Genomic DNA, 17568 nt, shown 5'->3' on the forward strand with positions numbered 1-17568 from the left:
GTGTGTATTCGGCACCGCAAATGTTCTGTGACACTAAAAATGCCAGCAAAGCATAAATGGCTGAATGAATAGTTTTCAACTCATTACTGATGAGAGAAATGGAACTCTGGCCGGCCACTCTTTTTATGCCCTGAATATAAGTTCGCTATGAAGCTTAGAAGCGTCGAAGATTGCATAAAACCATATGCACAATAATTGGGAAGTAAAACCCAAGAAGCTGTTCATTTGTTTTAACCGCCGATATCAGATCACTACAGTGGTTTCCACAACAGCCGGTTCTACGCACCAGAATTGACACGAATTTCATCCGGCCAAGGGCTGTTATTTCGGTGACCTAACTACGTTTAGATTGAATGTTATCAATGCGCGATAGCATTAGGTTTACATTTCAAATCAAAGCAAACCCCTAGAATATGTTATTAAACTGAACCGCTCCTACGACCGTCGGGTCTACGTATCCGCAACTGACCCGCACTTTTTTCCGGCCAAGGTCTATAAACTTAACAGAATTCTGCGGCTACAACAACAGCAACATTATTAAACTGCACGATCAAAATCCAGTCTTGATTCAAAAACTTTTTTATTTTCGAGATATTTTCACGAAATTTGCTGCGGATTATTGCCCTAGGCAGCAGTACAATCCGCAAACAAAGTGTTCAGATCGGATTACTATATCATAAAAGATGCCACACAAACTGACCGATCAAAATAAAGTTCTTGTATGAAATCTTACGTATTTGTTGAGGTTATTATAGCTGCGGTGTCACCGAAGTTAACTTTTTTCTTTTTTAGTATCAGCACAACCCTCCCCGCTTTAAAAATGTAAAAAAATATTAGATTTTCTTTTAAGTACTTTTATTTAATTATTTCATACATGTGTACATTTTTATATCATGACTTGTTGAAATGCTGGACAAAACTTACCCCAGTATAGGCGCAGTAGCTTTCGGTTACACAGAAGCTAACCTAAAAAGTGTAGCTTCCATTTCTAGCATTTCTACGTGTTATTCAGCACATCGCTGACCTCTTGACTAGGTGTTGCTGAAACTTATGCAGTCGCCGCTCGATCCATAAAATGAGATAAAATAGTATATAGCATGCAGAAGACAAGAATTATTAAATATAAAATAGGTAGCTTAGTGTTTAGCAAATAGGTATTCATGACTTATTCTCGATATCGGTGTACTTAGTTGTCTTTACCTGCACGCAGTGAATATTTACGAATTATACATATAATAAAATAATTGTATGAGAATTGCGTTATATTAAATTAAATTTACTTTATTTGTTATACATAACTAATAACATACATATGCTATGTTGTTTGTTGTTTGTTGCAAATACATAGAGAAATTAGCTTCTGGCTAGTTTTAACTATATTGTTGTGATACGCTAATTGTATAAACTATTATAAAATTATGTGTACTTTTTGGTAGGACACACCAAAATCAATGTGTGTGTTTGTAAAATTGTTTTGCTATTTGTAAACCAATTAATAACTATGAATATAAACGTATTCCATCTTTAAAATACATAGTATATGTATATGATATACAACATTTTCCATAAAAAATTTATCAGCGGTACATTTGTACATTAGCCACTAAGTCATTTTTGATCCTCGTTAATATACATAGATATATATGTCAGTACAATAACATTATTTGAATTTTTTCATAAACATACCCAAGTTGATAATCCCATTCTTTAGACTAAACTAATTTGTTTTGTGAAATTATTAATTTCTTAATATACATATATATATATATAGCGTATGTATATCTATTGACTTTGCCAAACATATATACGAGACTTAATGAATGTGTATATTTTGATTATAAATAGTACAACGTAAACTTCTGAACTTATTTATTTTACATATAAATATATACATATGTCTTCCGAGAGAGTAAATTGTTGGCATATAATTACAAGATTTTCAAAACATCTATATATTAAGGCAATTAATTAAAAGCTCTAACAATATAAGTTACACTACTTAGAGAATTATTTCAACATATTTCCTATCTGCATAAGGATATGTATATTTCTAAAGTACACATATATTACTTAAACGTAAAATAATTGTCCTTTTAATGCAATGACCTATTAAGTGTGATAGACAAAACAGGTAAGCCCTTCTGTGATTTATAATTAAGCATTTCTTCTATATTGAGCTTGTTGTATTATACCTAAATTAAAGAGAATTAAATCAGAAGTTAAATATTTTACATATTAAATTTGTACATAAAAATAATGTAAGTAAATATTATAATTTTCATTTAGCCTTTGTAGAAGCCAAAAGCATTAGGCACAAACACATAAAATCATTTTAATTTATGAAATCATAAATTGGGTGTTTTTTATGTAGGGATCTGATGTTTAAAATATTTAAGAGAATAAATAAATATTTGGCCATCTCTCAGTTCCAGATTATAAATAAAAGCGTTAAAATTAGCAACACTCCATATAATATCTTAAAACTGCATCTAAGAAAGCTTAGTGGTATCAAGTTTTGGTAGCGATTTAAATATATATGAGTAAGAGTAATTTCTCAGCACACAATTACCTTATATTGCATCAGCGTAGTGATACGAAGGTCTTCAACGTCTGAACTTATTTGCCATTTGGGCAGCCGTGTTGACTGGCGGCCCTGCAGGTGGGCCATTTTTTGGCGGTGCTGATGCAGCAGGTGGCTTAACTGCGCCATAACCATTATAGCCTTGCGGTGGTGGTTGTTGGTTTCCATTGGCTAAAAGTTTTAACTTTTTTAATAATTATATATGTAAGTAAAATGTAAAACTATTACCGTAATTGGAATTTTGTGGTGGGCCGTAAGGATGCATACGATTCGTGTTGGGTTGGTTATGCTTGGTAGGACCGGCAGCATAGTTTTGCTGATAACCATTGCCAAAGTTTGCCGGTGGACATTGTGGTGGTGGAGGTCCGCCTACTGGTGGAGCATTCCAACCGCCAACTGGTGCAGGACCATTTGGCGGCTGTGGAACTGGTGCCGCATTATTTGATGGCCATTGATTGGGATACCAATTAGCCGGTGGTGCACCAACTTGCGGTGGTGGTGGTCCGGCATTCCAACTATTCCAGGCGTATGGCGTGTTCCAACCATTAGCCGGTGCTGGGGGTTGCGGATATGGCCCATATTGCGGTGGTGGCGGATGTTGTGGAGGTCCCCAATAGTTGTATGGTGGTCCTTGCGGGTATGGTGCAGGTGGTGCCTGTTGGTATGGTGGCATTGGCTGTTGTGGCACTGGAGGACGGAAATTTGCAGGTTTTTGTCCACCTGGTATTAATTTTTGTCCATTATTGGCATTTGCATCATCCGTGCCGGCCTCGCTACCCTGTTGCTTTTCTTGCTTATATACAGACTTCTTAACATCAACCACAACATATTTTATTGTGTGAGCTTTTTGTACTATAAAAATTCATTTTCGGTTAGCATTTATTGTTTTTAAAAACAAAAACTTACGTATAGCCTTATCAACAGAATCATAGTCATCGTATTCTATAAAAGCAAATCCGCGCCGTTTTCCGGTCGTTCGATCTGTAAGAATTTTTACAGATATAACATTTCCAAATTTGGAGAAATATTCTTCCAGGCATTTTTCATCATGATTATCCTTAAGTCCGCCAACAAAAAGTTTTTTAACCGAAATGTTGGTTTCCCGTGTCTCACGTTCTGGGCGAGGTAGCGCTCGTTTTGGGTCTACTGTCCTAAGGGTGACAAAAAATATGATTAACGTGAAGTATGTATTATATTGTAATAAGTTTATATAATTATTTCTTTACTGCCATACAAAGTAGTCAATATTATTAAGTTTGTTTAGTTACGCGAGTACTTACTTGCTATCAATTATGTGCGGTCTATTTTTCTGCGCCTCATCTACACTAGATGCTTTAGTATATGTAATAAATCCAAAACCTCGTGAACGCTTTGTTGTTGGATCGCGCATTACAACAGCATCCACTACCGTACCCCATTTTCCATAAAATTGTTTTAAGTTTTCTTCCGTAGTGTGCGAAGCCAAACCACCTATAAATAGTTTTCGAAGGTGTTCCAGTTCACAGATATCTTCCTGAAAAGTTGAAAATAGTTTTCCATTAAAATAATGTACAGATCTACATGTGTATGTCCATATTTGAAAGATGAAACTTACTTCGTCATGAGCTTTAGTGTTCTTTGGCGACTCCACCAAGCTTACAGTTTCATCTTCGGGTATCTCAACTTTTACCGACATTTTTACAAAATTCTTTTGCTTTACACAATTTATTTAAAAATGAAATAAAATCTTGAATCGCTTTTGACTGAAATCAGAAAATCTTTAGTTATCTATACAGAAAGAAATAAAATGGCGAACAAGTTGCCAGAATAATGCAATAATATGAGTGAACTGCCATATCATTAGATAATTATGATAAAACAAATATTGCAGTCAGATTTTATTATTTAAATACGGTTTTGTATTTATAATAAAATTTAAATTTTCTATTTAATGGTGTGCATTTTAATAATTTCAAAATAAAGAGAAAAGATTTCGTGTGAATTTATAAAGTGAACACATGAAGGAATGGCAACCTCGAATTGTTATGTATTTTCGATTTATTTTTATTACATCTCTAACAGAAAAATATTTCTTCACTTTCTTAAAATTTTCTGTGATGAAAAATCTACATATATTTTCTATAAAATGTAAATAAAATTCCAAAATCTTTAAATTAGCGGTTGATTGAGCCTTTTAGAAGTTACTGTACTAAACTCACCACGCCGCATTCCAACATTACCATCAGCTGTTAGCGCTGTTTACGCTGATAAGACCAATTTGGTTGGTGCAAGAAAAATTAGTGGAGCGGCGAAATTATTTCTCTGGCAGAAAAAGTTAAGGTAAGCTTAGTGCCGGCACCGCAAGCAATTGCAAATATTCTGCAGTTGCATATTAAAAGTGATCAACTCTTCTGAAACAAATTTTATACTGTACTGAATTCGCAAGTTGATTGTGTAATGATGCTAAAGATGGTGCATTACAAAAGTAAACATTTACTGTAAGCTGTTGTTGCATAGCTTCAGGCGTTAGAACATGTGTTTTTTTAATTAAATACAACTTATTCCAAAATGCAATTTGTTCCTAGAATTGTGCCTTAACTATAATTTGTGTGCAACAAATAAAGACGATGTAATGTCAAAGGAAATTTTATGAGCACTACAGTAGTTCCGTCGGAAATCACTTCTTCCAAAAGAAATAAAATTGTCTCCAATGGGCGCAACATTTGCAATTATAATAAGTTTATTCACTGTTCCAATTGGAAGATGCATAGCTGACTACTCTTTCCGCAATCGTTTAAGGGATTCAATTCCAATTTGTTGACTTCTGGTGTATTCTAACCATGTTGCCAATGGCATTTAAAACGAGTCCATACAAAATACAACATATTTTTATGTTCAAATTAATACAAAAACAAATAATATTGAATTTTGGAAAACAAAAAAAAATGTACTCACAGAAATTATTCAAACACTTCATGAATTTTTAGAAATATAAAAGAAAACATTAATTTCGGTTGCACTGATTGTTATAAATAATTTTGTATGACAGCTACATGTACTATGTACATACAACTGTGTTCGAAATAATAGCAGTGGTTTGTGAATAATAGCAGTGGCTTGAAGAGCACCTGCTTTGGTCAGTCTATATGTTATAGTTGTACGATGTGAACGATTTGCTCGGAGATTGTAGCGTTGCATTCGAAAATATTTTATGCCAAATTTCGTGAAGATATCTTGTCAAACGAAAAGGTTTTAAATACATTTATTTTATTATTAGCTTTATCCTATAGTGGTCCGATGTTTGCGGATGGAAAAGATGTGTGTAAAATAATAAATCGATATCTCGAAAACTAAGCGACCGACGGACCAAGCCTGTCACTGTCATCATTTATACAGTAGAATTTCCATAACTCCAACTCTTGATTTAACAAAAGTAAATTTTCTTCCATATTCCATTTTTCGGACTAATCTCACTTTGTAAACAGCTGCTGACGTAGAAGTCTCCGCTTATATTTTTTCCTTCAAATGTTGCTATTATAGTTTATATTGAGATGAACAATGAGATTTGCTTATTCGGATTTAAAACAGATAATATTGTAAAACTGAATATTGCAGACTCAACGATATGACTTCCAGCGCCATGGAAAACGATGGGGATTCTGAGCAAGAAATTATTCAACCGTCATTCACCTTTTCTGCTAGGTGTTATAAACCTCGTGGCAAACTTCAAATACTCTGTCAGGGTTAAATACCATACATTCAAGAGAACCACGAAATTGCCTCGCTATGCCTTTTATTGAAATCTTTAATTATTATTTTTCCGATTAAATATTTTTTGCCGGCGCCAAAATTGACCTATTGTATTCGTTGCGAAAATATTGCCATATCTACATTAATTACAAATACAAAACACTCACCCGAGAATAAGCAACGGTTGAATGCATAGGGAAGAACTTAATCTTCGCTGCATTCTCCTTGAATGATTTTTTACACTTAAAACTGTACATACCTACCTACGCACTTATGTATTGTTGTTATAATTTAGCTGAAGAAGAGATTTCATTGTATTTTTAAGGAGTTCGTTTGCATGCGTACATATGTACATACATACATATGTATGTATACTTTTAATTTGGATTTTCCTGCTTTAAAGCTGCATTTACATAGTTACGTATCTGCCATATGTACAAATGTACGTACGTCCACGCCGTAAGGAGTGATAGTGGAAACTACCGACGGGTCCAAAATGGACTGCGGAATAGGCATGGGGGTATTCGGCCACAGGAACATTTTCGGTAACGAAAAAGCAGAGGAGTTGGCAAAGGCAGGAGCTTTCCTCAACGAATCCGAGACGGAGGTAATACCAAGCCCGCTAGGATCGATCAAAGGAGAGATCAATAGACAATTTCAACAAGTTGCAAATAACAGGTGGAAAAACATTACAAAATGCGTCATAACTAAACAATTATGGCCAACATATGCCAGGAAATGAACCAACGACTTATTAAATAGGTCAAGAAAAAGTATTTACAGAGTAACAGCTACCACAACAGGGCACTGGCCATTTGGGGAACACGCATCCAAAATGGGTATGCCCTACAACGACATCTGCCGTGGATGCGGAGTAGCAGGGAACAAGGAAACAATCTTCCATTTTTTCTGTGAATGCCCAGCTCTAGCACAGATCCGACACAAAACACTTGGAATCCATCAAGCACCAAACCTTGAAAGGATTTCCACTAAAAGCAAATTGGACATAAGTAGTTTCATCGAAACCTCAAAATGGTTTGAGAGAGAAGACGTAATAGCAGACACAGGAGGTTTCTACGAACAGTGATCAAAATGGCACATCAAGTGCTAATTGAGCCTGATAGGGCTGCACTCCTACCTACCTACCTACCTTAAGTCGATATTTGAAATAGTTTTTGAGTTACAGCCTTCTAAAATGTAGCTACTCAGCTTAATCAGATTAATTTTAAGGGGTTACATGGGTTTCCCCGGGTAAATATGGTCTTTTTTTCAACTACTTTTTTCTCATATAAAAAATGAAATATTTATTAGAATTTTTTATTGTTTTAAACATACTATACACTATTACGAGGGCTGCTATATATATTTCTGGCCTAATAATGAAAATAGGAATATTTATCAACGAAAATGTTTTTTTTTTCGTTGGATTCGTCACCTGTGACGATCTTATAAACGTCTTTTGAAGCATCTCGATCGTATTTTTTCAGCATTTTTTTACACCAATCCACACGAGCCTTTTTTTGAGCGATTGTCAAATTGTGCGGGATCCAACGGGAACAAACCTTTTTTACGGCCAGGTGCTCATGCAATATCGAATGTATGCTGGTGGGAGAAATGCATAGGCATGCCTCTATCTGAAGGTATGTTACATGACGGTCTTGCATTATCAGTTCACGTACGGCATCGATGTTTTCTGGCACAACGGCTGTTTTTGGCCGACCTTCACGGAATTCGTCTTTGAGCGAGCGTTCGTTGTACCAGTTTTTCACAGTGCTATAGGATGGTGCTTCACAGCCATACAAAGATTTTAGTTCATCGATGCACTCTTGTCGTGATAATCCACGTCGAAAGTTGTGAAAAATGATCGCACGAAAATGTTCAGGAGTTAATTCCATTTTTTGGCCGAGATGAATTTTTTAATTCCCTGTAAATAAAACAATTCACGATTAAATGACAAAACGTTCTGAGTGATGTTATGCTAAAAAATGTCAAAATTTCCAATGGAAATGTCAGATTGCACCTGGCAACACTTATTGTTGCCTAGTCCAGAAATATATATAGCAGCCTATGTAACAACGAAATTGTGAAATTTCAAGAAGATCGGCTGAGAAGTTTTCGACAAGTCTTGTAAACCGACTTCAAACCCACAGTTTCGAGAAAAACGCGTTTAAAGACGGCGCTCTTAGCCTAGCTAGCCTCGAGGGCACATGTTCTCAAGGCTGTATCTACGAAACTATTACTTGGATTAATTTGAAAATTTAGGACAATATTCTAGAGGTGTTGAAGAATATAATAAGACAATAAAAAGTCGATATTTTTTGAAATCCGTAACCCCATGTAAGTTTGCCTTGGTAGTTGCCCAAAAAACAGTTCAATCATTTTGACCATATTCAAAACATACAATTAGCTTGAATGGCAATTTGAGTCAGACGTAAAAAAACTCAAATTCATTTATCGTTCCATCTCTATCTTCTCTCTATATTTCGGCTGCTGGCTTCATTGACCTTTAGGAAGACTTGCATTCGAACATATGTTGCTTTCGGTTAACTAAAGGTATTCTATGACAGTCGTTCGAGGTGCTAGCCTCTCGTTAATTGAGAATTAACTAAAGTAATGTTTTTTTATTTTTAATTATCTTTATTATTATAATTAATGGGTTTAATTCAAAGCTTTTAGTATGCTATAATATATACAAAAATCGGGAAATTTTACTTCAACGATAAAAAAACTCAAATAAAATGCAACCAAAAATCAAAGAAGAACTCGCTCACTACCATTACAATTGGCTAACATGAATCTATGAGTGAACCTAAGCCACCAGAGGCACTACTTCCGCTTACGCCCTTGTAAAATGCGCGTTCACTCAAATCGCCATAATGGCCACCAAGGCGTTCAAGCTGATTAGCGGCTAGCTGTGGTGTGCGCGTCTGTGGATCTAGCGCCGAATGTGCCGTTGTTTGTGTGTAGAAATTACCAACAAGCGATGGTGTGCTTGTGGCGACATTGTTGTTATTGTTTAGGCCATCCAGTGTGCGCGTATGTTGCACGATCGAATTGCGTGTTTGTTGCTGCGACGCTGGTGGCGGTGGCAGCGCGGAAGGTGCTGGTGGTGTTGGACCAGTTGTTAGTGTTGGTTGTAAAATGCCATTGTTATTGGGCGCATGTTGTTGGTAAAAGCCCTGATGAAGATTCGTTATCATTCGCATGGGCGGTGGATAGCTCGCTGTGTGTCCCATGATTGTGGTCATAAAACCATTGGCCACGACAAAATTTCTGAAATGGAAAGTAGCAATAAAGAGAAGTTCATTTGTAAGTTTGTATACGTATGTATATATCTTTGAGTTCAGGTGTACGGTGAGTATGCAGATTTGTGTGCGTGTGACAGTTAAATTGTCTGCCTAGGGCTAATTAGTCGTAATTGTGCGCGTAAATGTCGTAAAATTAATTTCGTGTTAATTTTATTGTTAACAATAATTTTTAAATATGACAGTTTTTACTTCCGTTTATTTTATGCTTCAGCGATTCCAACTGAGAGGGGAGTTTGTTGTGTGTGCTGACGAAGGATTTCCGATATTTAGGATATAGTGCGTTCATAGAACGAGTTCCGAGAATATAAAAGAGCTTTTGAGATGAGATCCACAGATATAGAAGCTATTCGTAGCTCAGCTCACGTATTTCTGTCATTATTTTCATCGATACGGAAAATCGACCGATTGTGTTCTACTTTTCTCAGAGCATTCGCTAACCCAACTTTTTTGTCCAATTTTATATTTTTTTTGACCAACTTCATCCATTAAAATGAATAAAATTTATCCATAATTACCAATAATAAGGATATCGTTTTCACTACTGTCAGTCCCGTTGACTTTAGCGAGGCTGTAAGACGATCATACATATGTAAACTTATTTTGAACAAAAGAAGTCTTGTTCATAAATACTAGAAAAGTGAAGGAAAGTATGTATCTCGCCATTGGGGAGTGTGAGATTCATTCACAGCTATAACTAAAGTATTAGGTTGTCGCGTAGTTCTAGTTTTATTCGTCGCATCGGGTCATGCTATGCCTTTTTGGAAAGCTCATTTCACGCTTTAACACGTGTTTGATTGATTGTCGTTTCTTTTAAGTCGTTCGTGAGTTATAGCGTCGCAAACATGGAGCAAAATAAAGAGAAAATACGGCATATTTTACAGTACTACTACGATAAAGGCAAAAATGCATCTCAAGCCGCCAATAAAATTTGTGCAGTTTATGGACCCGATACAGTTTCCATTTCCACCGCACAACGATGGTTTCAACGTTTTCGTTCTGGTGTAGAGGTGGTCGAAGATGCCCCACGCTCCGCAAGGCCTGTCGTCGAAAATTGCGATAAAATCGCTGAATTGGTCGAAAGAGACCGGCATAGTAGCAGCCGTAGCATCGGTCAAGAGCTGGGCATGAGCCATCAAAAATTCATATCAATTTCAATAAAAAAACAAAAAATTTAATAAAAATACCGCAAGACTTTTACGACAACCCAATATCAAGTAGACATAGGCGATTTAGAAGCTACCTGTACAGACTCCAGGACGATATTAGGCCGAATTGTCCGACGGGTACAGAGTGCTTTGAAGACTCTAAGCAATTAAACTTAAAAATATACTCCGTGGTAGATTTACGGTGGACAATTTGACGAGACTCATGTGTCAGTCCACTCAGAACTGGAAAGCTGTCAACGAAGCGACAGCCTCAATCGTGATATTACTGAGTTTGTCAGTCCGTGCCTTAGAGAATACTTAAATGTCTTATCACTCCCACGAAGTTATACTTAATCAGGTGGAGTGGAGAGTTTTGAGTTGGGAGTAGGTTAGGTTGAAGTTTTGCCCTCAGCCTTTCGATGCTTCCCCCTACTTTAAAGAAGAAAAAAAGCTTATGTTGACATTGACCTTAAGTAAGGTACACAGATTCGCGACTAGGCATCCACGTTACTGTTGACAGTCATAACTTCGAAGTGGTAGATAATTTCGGCTATCTTGGAACCAGCATCAACACATTTATGAATTGTTTTTACTATCCTATCTTCTAAGTTGGTTTGACCTGGAGTGTGCTAAATTTAAAAAAATCGGTTCTGTAGTTTAGGAGTCCATCGCGGACAAATAACGTGATACGTAATTTTTATATATAAAGATAATTTATCATTTCTTATAATATACTATATATTTTACAAATTTCGAAAATTGGCATCATAACTGCATATTTACCTATATTGCTGATCGATTTGTGCCTTCTCAATGCGTTTGTCCTTCGCGCGTCGATTTTGAAACCAAATTTTGATTTGTGTCTCGGTTAAACGCAACGTTTCCGCCAATTCAAAGCGACGATTTCTCGAAATATATTCATTGCGATGAAACTCGACTTCCAGACGCAACGTCTGCTCAGTGCTAAAGGTGGTGCGTTGTCGCCGTTGACGACCCTCCTTCCGCCTGCGACGAGCAACTGCAAGAGAAACAAACAAACAAACGCTTGCACTTCAGTTGCCGAAACCGCAGTAATCATTCAATACAAATTGGTATAAAAAAGTTAAGCTCTTCTTATAACACTTGCTTGTTTACGCTGATGTGCCCATTACATGTGTAACTGATATTAAGGACGAGTGGCTGTACATACATATATATTTATATTACTTACATATGTTAACCACCCTGATCTCTATCTATTTTTTTTATATTCTATGCAATATTTATTAGGGCAACTACACGCACCGTCCGCAGATGGAACACAATGAAGCCACTAAATGGAAATTAATCTCCCATTTGTGCAATCAGAACATATTTAAAAAATGATTTAATGTTTTGCGGCAGTAACATCCTAGCTTACGGTATTTATGTGTTTATGCGCGTAATGTGCTATTGGTAAAGAGCATAATTGCTTTGAATTGTGCGTGCAGACCATTGTAAATGATAAACAACTAATTAAGCTCTCAACCAGCCGTGCCATCGCGCCTGCCTCCCACACACAAGGCGTGTGAAGCTAACTGTGGCTGTAGTGTTACCACTCTGGCATTCCCAAATATAGCGCACTTGTTTGCCCGCGCACGCTTTGTCCTCACTTCTGATCCGGGAATTTTCACACAATGCAAACAGCTGCGCTAACGGACGCATTGTTTCCGTTGCCGCTGCGTTATTACGATTTCTGCACACTCAACTCCTTTACAGTAGTAAAAAAAAATCTAAAAAACGCACGGACACAAATAAAAGTTTTTTTTGGTGATAATAAGCAGTGCTACGCTTGGATAAAATGAGTTGGACTTCAAATTTGCTTATAATCCTTTTTAGAGCGGCTTTGCTTGAATCGCAAAGCATTGAGCTGACAAAGTTTCAATACTTTTTTCTACTAATAAATTAAATACACTTGTCTAAAAAAACTATGCACCCTCCAATCACACTATTAATTTGCATTACCTTGGCTTTTTTCAGTTGTGTCAAGCTTTTTTCAAGTGTAATACGATACGCTCTACTTCTCAGCGTGCTTGCTGGAAATCCTGGTTGTGTTTTTTAGGTTTCCTTTTCATATCAGTTACCGTGTTTGAATACTTTTCGGTTTGCGTAATGAGTTCTTAATCCGTTCTTAGCTTTTTTCCGAGTGTTTTTTTTAAGTATGCTCAGGCGAGAGAGAGAGAAACTCCTTGGCACTAACCGGTTTTACCGCAAAGTGTAAGTGAAAAAACCGCATGCATGGTTTTAAATACGAGTGCTAAGCGCTATTTTTTTTGTAATCCTTTGGCAATACTTTGCACTGCCATGGACATACATTAACTCAGCAGTAACAAGTTTGTTATGAAATCTGATACAGTCACACTTTTTGCCTTTTGCGGTAACGCTCCTATCTGTAAGCATTTTTTATTTTATAACAAGAACTACGGTATCATTAACACATATATATGTATTTAATATAAATATATCCATAGCGGCATTTTTTTTATCACTTTTATGACACACCTGTGCCAAATTGTGCGTGAGAAATTTTTGACTTTACTCATAAATACACGTTTCCTGCCTCTAAAATGGTCGCTTCCTTTTTGTATCGCTTCGATTTTATTAATTTTTTTCCTTATCTGCCTAGCAATGTATGCGGCATTTCGTCAGATTTTGCCTAAACCCGTGTGGCTGAAACCGTTGCCAAAATTTTTGGTTAATCAACAGACGCGGATACTGACACAGCAGCCAGAGCACATTAAGGTGGGTCTATTGCAGTTTCGTTTGTAGTTCTTTAAACGTATACGACTGTGCTACTTACAGTTACCGCCCACGCCGAAGCCCTGCTGTCTGGCCGGTTGCACGAATTGCGTTTGGGTCGAATATGCGCATAAAATTGCCGACTTATTGAATGGTTGTGACGAGAAAGCGCAAGAAATTGTTTTGAATAAAGTGCCAGATCCGGTGTTGAGAAGTTTCTTGAAAGTAGAATTGAAAAGCATACAACAGCAAAGAGAACGTGAACAGCTCGATGACTGATAAGGTAATAGTTGTTTCCCATTTGGCTCATTATAATAGTTCGTTGCTTTTGATTTAAAATTTGAAGATTTTTTACTAAGAAGGAGCGATGTTACATATATGCGAATGTATGGATGTTTTGAAAAGTTGTTGTTTTTAAAGGTCTATAAAACAAATGTTTTAATTATGCGGTATACTCAGCTAAAGAAATACAAACTGAAAAAAATAATATTCCGAGACAATCAGCTGTTTATGAAGTTTCGAATTTACTGAAATATTTGAGAGCCAACAGTTGACATTTCTCGGAAAAATCTACTCCACCCCGATGCATAGGTTAAGTTAGGCTAATTTCTCGTGAGACCACAAATAATCCCATTTGGATTGCTAGTGATGCTTGTTCGTTGGGATGCCAAGAACTCCTAGGTATGGATTCAATGTACCGTCGGATGACAACAAACTGCATGGAACAGCTAGTTCGACGAGTTCGTAAAAAGTATAGTAACTAAGATGTTTCAAGCTTAGCCTGGCGAAATATAAACAGTTGTGAAGAAAGGGTATAGATGTTCCCACCTCATCTTTCTCATTGTAACATTGAAAAGTTGTGTCCTCAAAAATCTTTAGCTTCTCCAATGGGTGGCAATGGGACATTGTCCAGCTAAGACGTCTATCATTGTTCTCTGGACTATTATGTTCCAATCTGGGCAGAAGGTTTGCGTAACCCCACAAGTACTAGTTGCTGACCTCGCGCGAAGCCCATATATCCAGCGTCCAAAAGCGCGATAACACGAGAACCCCTGATCATTCCTATCCTGAAGAAATTTGGGTATTGGTGCTTTTTCTTCCAAGCTCATCGGCTTAACAATGACGATTCTGCTGTGGCCAGGCACTCAGACAATAGTAATACAAGTATGTAAAGTACAAGTATGTACTTTGAAGCTACTGTTAGCGTGGTCATGTACTCCTTGACTAGCTTTGAGCTCACTGTCAGCAAGCTTAAGGGCAACAGCTCTGCTATCGGAGTGGAAGTGCTATCTAAAAGAAGCCAAACTTCGGAGAAGTACATCTTATGCCATGCATGTAACGATAAAACCTGATTATTAACCATTGATTTTAATTGCTCCAGATTTCGATTCTGAAGGTTCAATCTTTTATTTATGGACTCGAAATTTCATAAATTGAATTAATTTGAAACATTCCATGTTTATTTTGTTTTTTCTTTGGTCTTTCTTTACCTGTCCGTTTTGTCAATTCATTTATCCTAAAAACTGGTCCAAAAGTTTCAAGATATTCAATGTCGATTTTAGACTTTTAAATATTGTACAATGTTTTGAGCATGGGGAATGCTTTGTTGTTGTTGTAGTAGCTGTAGAACATATTCCACATTTTGAATATAAATATGAGCCTGTTTCAGTTCAGTAGACCCGACTATCGTAAGAACGGAATTGGCACTTAGTCGAACCGAGCCCCGAAGTTTAATTTCCCATTACCAAATCATTTCAGTATTTGCCCGAAGAATTCAAAAACTATAGCATACAGCTTCCGTACAAGCTGGCCGATCCAAGTTAGGATAAGGTTACACCTGTGAGGGATATTATTGTATCGGTGCAGTTGAAGTTTTCTTTTGTTGTTTAATTATTTAATAACTATGCTTTAATTATATTCAATTAAATGTGTTAATTTGTTTGGTTTCTTTCACAGAGATGCGACCTTTATGTCGCCAACCTTATACTAGAGGCCTCTTAATACAACCCGCTAAAACAGTACTTAATTATCTTTTGCGCGTATATGGTGATAAATCAGGCAAAATTGAGGTAACTTTTCGCTACCATTGATACTTTTAACATTCTTGATAATAAAAAGTTATTGTGAATAGATTCCACCCGAACCCACAACATGCTGCATGTCTGGTTGTGCGAATTGCGTTTGGATCGAATATGCAGAGACCTTGTCAAAACTTTTCGAAGGTAACGACGAAAAGGCACGACAAATTATATTAAGTAAAATAACCGATCCAAATTTGAAAATGTTTTTAAGTATGGAGTTGAAAAATATTGCGCAAAGCAAAGCCGATGAAACAAGTACGAGTACTTCGAAAAAGGATCAATAGCCGCTATGGAAAGAATTTTTGCCTCCCACTCTTATTTAACAATAAACTAAATATATTTATATGCTATACAAATTAAGTGCAAAATAAAATAGTTTAGATATACAAATGAAGAAAATTAGAGCGGAGTTTCATTTAATTGATTTTTAGTCCTTTACGAGGGTGATGCAATAAGTAACCCGCGAGGGCGCCACTGTCGCAAGAACTTTACCATCGTAGGTGGTTTTAAACAAAATTTTGACCGAATTGGAAGCGTAATAAAATAGAGGAAGGCATGGAACCTGTATTAAGTATCTCTTTTCCTTCGTTGGCGATTGTCAAACTCTCTTTTTTGAGTAGTTTCGTGGTCGTCGACGAAACATGGATCCTCAGGTATTTACTAGAAGTCGAAGAACAGTCGAAAGAGTGAAGTTTCCCTGATAAATCTTTTCCAAAGAAGTTGAAGACTGTGCTATATTCCAGAAAGGCAACGAACACCGTCTTCTGGGATACTTGCAGAGGGGCAAAACGATAAAAAAACTCTCTTGTGCCGAATTTTGGGCTGATTCGATGTCGAAGAAGTGATTTATTCATCGAATAAAGTTGTGGTCTTTTCAATCGGTAACTGTTCACACTTCCGCAGTCATCAAGGTCGAATTAGTTGATTAGTTGTACTATACACAGGCTGAGAACTGCAGCCACAATTACCACTTTCTTTAGGTTTGGCCAGTGAAGTTTCCAAACTTGACAAGCCAATCGATGGGTCGAGTTTTAAGTCAAATGGGATTGAATTTAATATTAGGAATTGAAGAATTTTATGGATACATAAGCGGTAGTTAGAAATATTTTCGCATATCGTGCCCTCGACCGTTGAGTGTATGTTACCGGAAGGGACCGATATTTTATTTAACTTATTTTAGGACTGAGAACACGGCAGCATTCCTACAAATTACTGCAGCGATGTTTTCTGACACTAAAATGACAACAACAACAACATATTTTCGCACACAAAAGACGAATTCAAATTTTCGCCGGTTTCTAATACACTTTTGAATCTCCATGTAGTTTGAAAAAGTTACTTACTTTTTCTAATAAAGTTGGTTAAAAATTAAATAAAAATGTTTAACAAAAAATACGAGAATTAAAATTATATTAAAATGTTCAACAAAAATACGATAACTAAACAGGAGTATAGGTATATATTACTTACGAAAGGCCGTAAAACCGGCGGTGAAGTGCGGTTCACCCGGAAATCCAAATGGAATATTTGGCAACGCTGTCCCTGAACTGTAGCAACCTTTATTATATTCATGCGCGCCGTACGGATCATACATGGTACATCCATTTGGTAATCTAAAGTGAGAAAAATTCAGTGCTCTTTAGGTGATCAATATCCATTAAGAACATATGAAAAAAATTTGTATTTAAACACAACTACATAAGACTTTTTAAGGCACTTAATTTTTACTTAAATTTCACTTTTAAAATCGCACCTCTCATCGTCGTTTATGGAGATTTCTGGCGAAGACACACTGCCCTCATCGCTCTGATAGGTGCTATCACATATTGCAGCACTCAAGTTAGTCACACAACTCTTTTCACTGTCATTAGTTGCTGTGATTTGTGCTGATTTATAAGAATCATCAGCAGCGGCACTTGGATTTATATTGGACACAGTTTCATTGGTTTCGAGATGACCGTAGAGAC

General features: G+C 36.5%; 3 protein-coding genes and 1 long non-coding RNA gene across 5 annotated transcripts; 2 read left to right on the top strand and 2 right to left on the bottom strand.

The window, feature by feature from the left end:
• Positions 1-1260: 1260 nt before the first annotated feature.
• LOC105222093 (ribonucleoprotein RB97D) lies at positions 1261-4377 on the bottom strand. 2 transcript variants are annotated; one of them, XM_011199279.4, is made up of 6 exons: positions 4176-4376; positions 3862-4094; positions 3488-3732; positions 2810-3433; positions 2570-2752; positions 1261-2192 (listed from the first exon to the last, which is right to left on the bottom strand). In XM_011199279.4, the coding sequence occupies exons 1-5, from the start codon at positions 4254-4256 to the stop codon at positions 2604-2606; spliced, it is 1332 nt and encodes a 443-aa protein (XP_011197581.2). In that variant the 5' UTR covers positions 4257-4376; the 3' UTR covers positions 1261-2192; positions 2570-2603. The 2 variants fall into 2 exon arrangements, with proteins under 2 accessions (XP_011197581.2, XP_049317604.1); XM_049461647.1 differs by having other exon boundaries at positions 1261-2752; positions 4176-4377.
• A 265-nt stretch (positions 4378-4642) lies between these two features.
• LOC105222092 (oxidoreductase-like domain-containing protein 1) lies at positions 4643-13803 on the top strand. Its single transcript, XM_011199277.3, has 3 exons — positions 4643-4900; positions 13408-13523; positions 13584-13803. The coding sequence occupies exons 2-3, from the start codon at positions 13410-13412 to the stop codon at positions 13797-13799; spliced, it is 330 nt and encodes a 109-aa protein (XP_011197579.2). The 5' UTR covers positions 4643-4900; positions 13408-13409; the 3' UTR covers positions 13800-13803.
• On the bottom strand, positions 7755-17563 carry LOC105222103 (homeobox protein rough; the record flags this gene model as incomplete). The annotated part of the gene is made up of 4 exons (XM_029548635.2): positions 7755-9583; positions 11547-11781; positions 17072-17214; positions 17355-17563. Coding segments are annotated over 4 exons (1074 nt in total), but the record flags the coding sequence as incomplete, so codon positions are not given.
• Positions 15529-16000, top strand: LOC125780094 (uncharacterized). Its single transcript, XR_007423534.1, has 3 exons — positions 15529-15589; positions 15652-15742; positions 15813-16000. It is a non-coding gene; the product is annotated as an uncharacterized LOC125780094 (long non-coding RNA).
• Positions 17564-17568: the final 5 nt, after the last annotated feature.

The sequence above is a fragment of the Bactrocera dorsalis genome, unplaced genomic scaffold (genome assembly GCF_023373825.1).
Source record: "Bactrocera dorsalis isolate Fly_Bdor unplaced genomic scaffold, ASM2337382v1 BdCtg071, whole genome shotgun sequence".
Lineage (NCBI taxonomy): Eukaryota > Metazoa > Arthropoda > Insecta > Diptera > Tephritidae > Bactrocera > Bactrocera dorsalis.

Bases quoted from the DNA above. Each gene is read 5' to 3' on its own strand.
- LOC105222092 (XM_011199277.3), top strand. From the start codon at position 13,410: ATGTATGCGGCATTTCGTCAGATTTTGCCTAAACCCGTGTGGCTGAAA. The intron at 13,524-13,583 runs GTGGGTCTATTG...TGCTACTTACAG, and splicing joins AGCAGCCAGAGCACATTAAG to TTACCGCCCACGCCGAAGCC.
- LOC105222093 (XM_049461647.1), bottom strand. From the start codon at position 4,256: ATGTCGGTAAAAGTTGAGATACCCGAAGATGAAACTGTAAGCTTGGTG. The intron at 4,095-4,175 runs GTAAGTTTCATC...TCAACTTTTCAG, and splicing joins ACACTAAAGCTCATGACGAA to GAAGATATCTGTGAACTGGA. The intron at 3,434-3,487 runs GTAAGTTTTTGT...GAATTTTTATAG, and splicing joins TTCTGTTGATAAGGCTATAC to TACAAAAAGCTCACACAATA.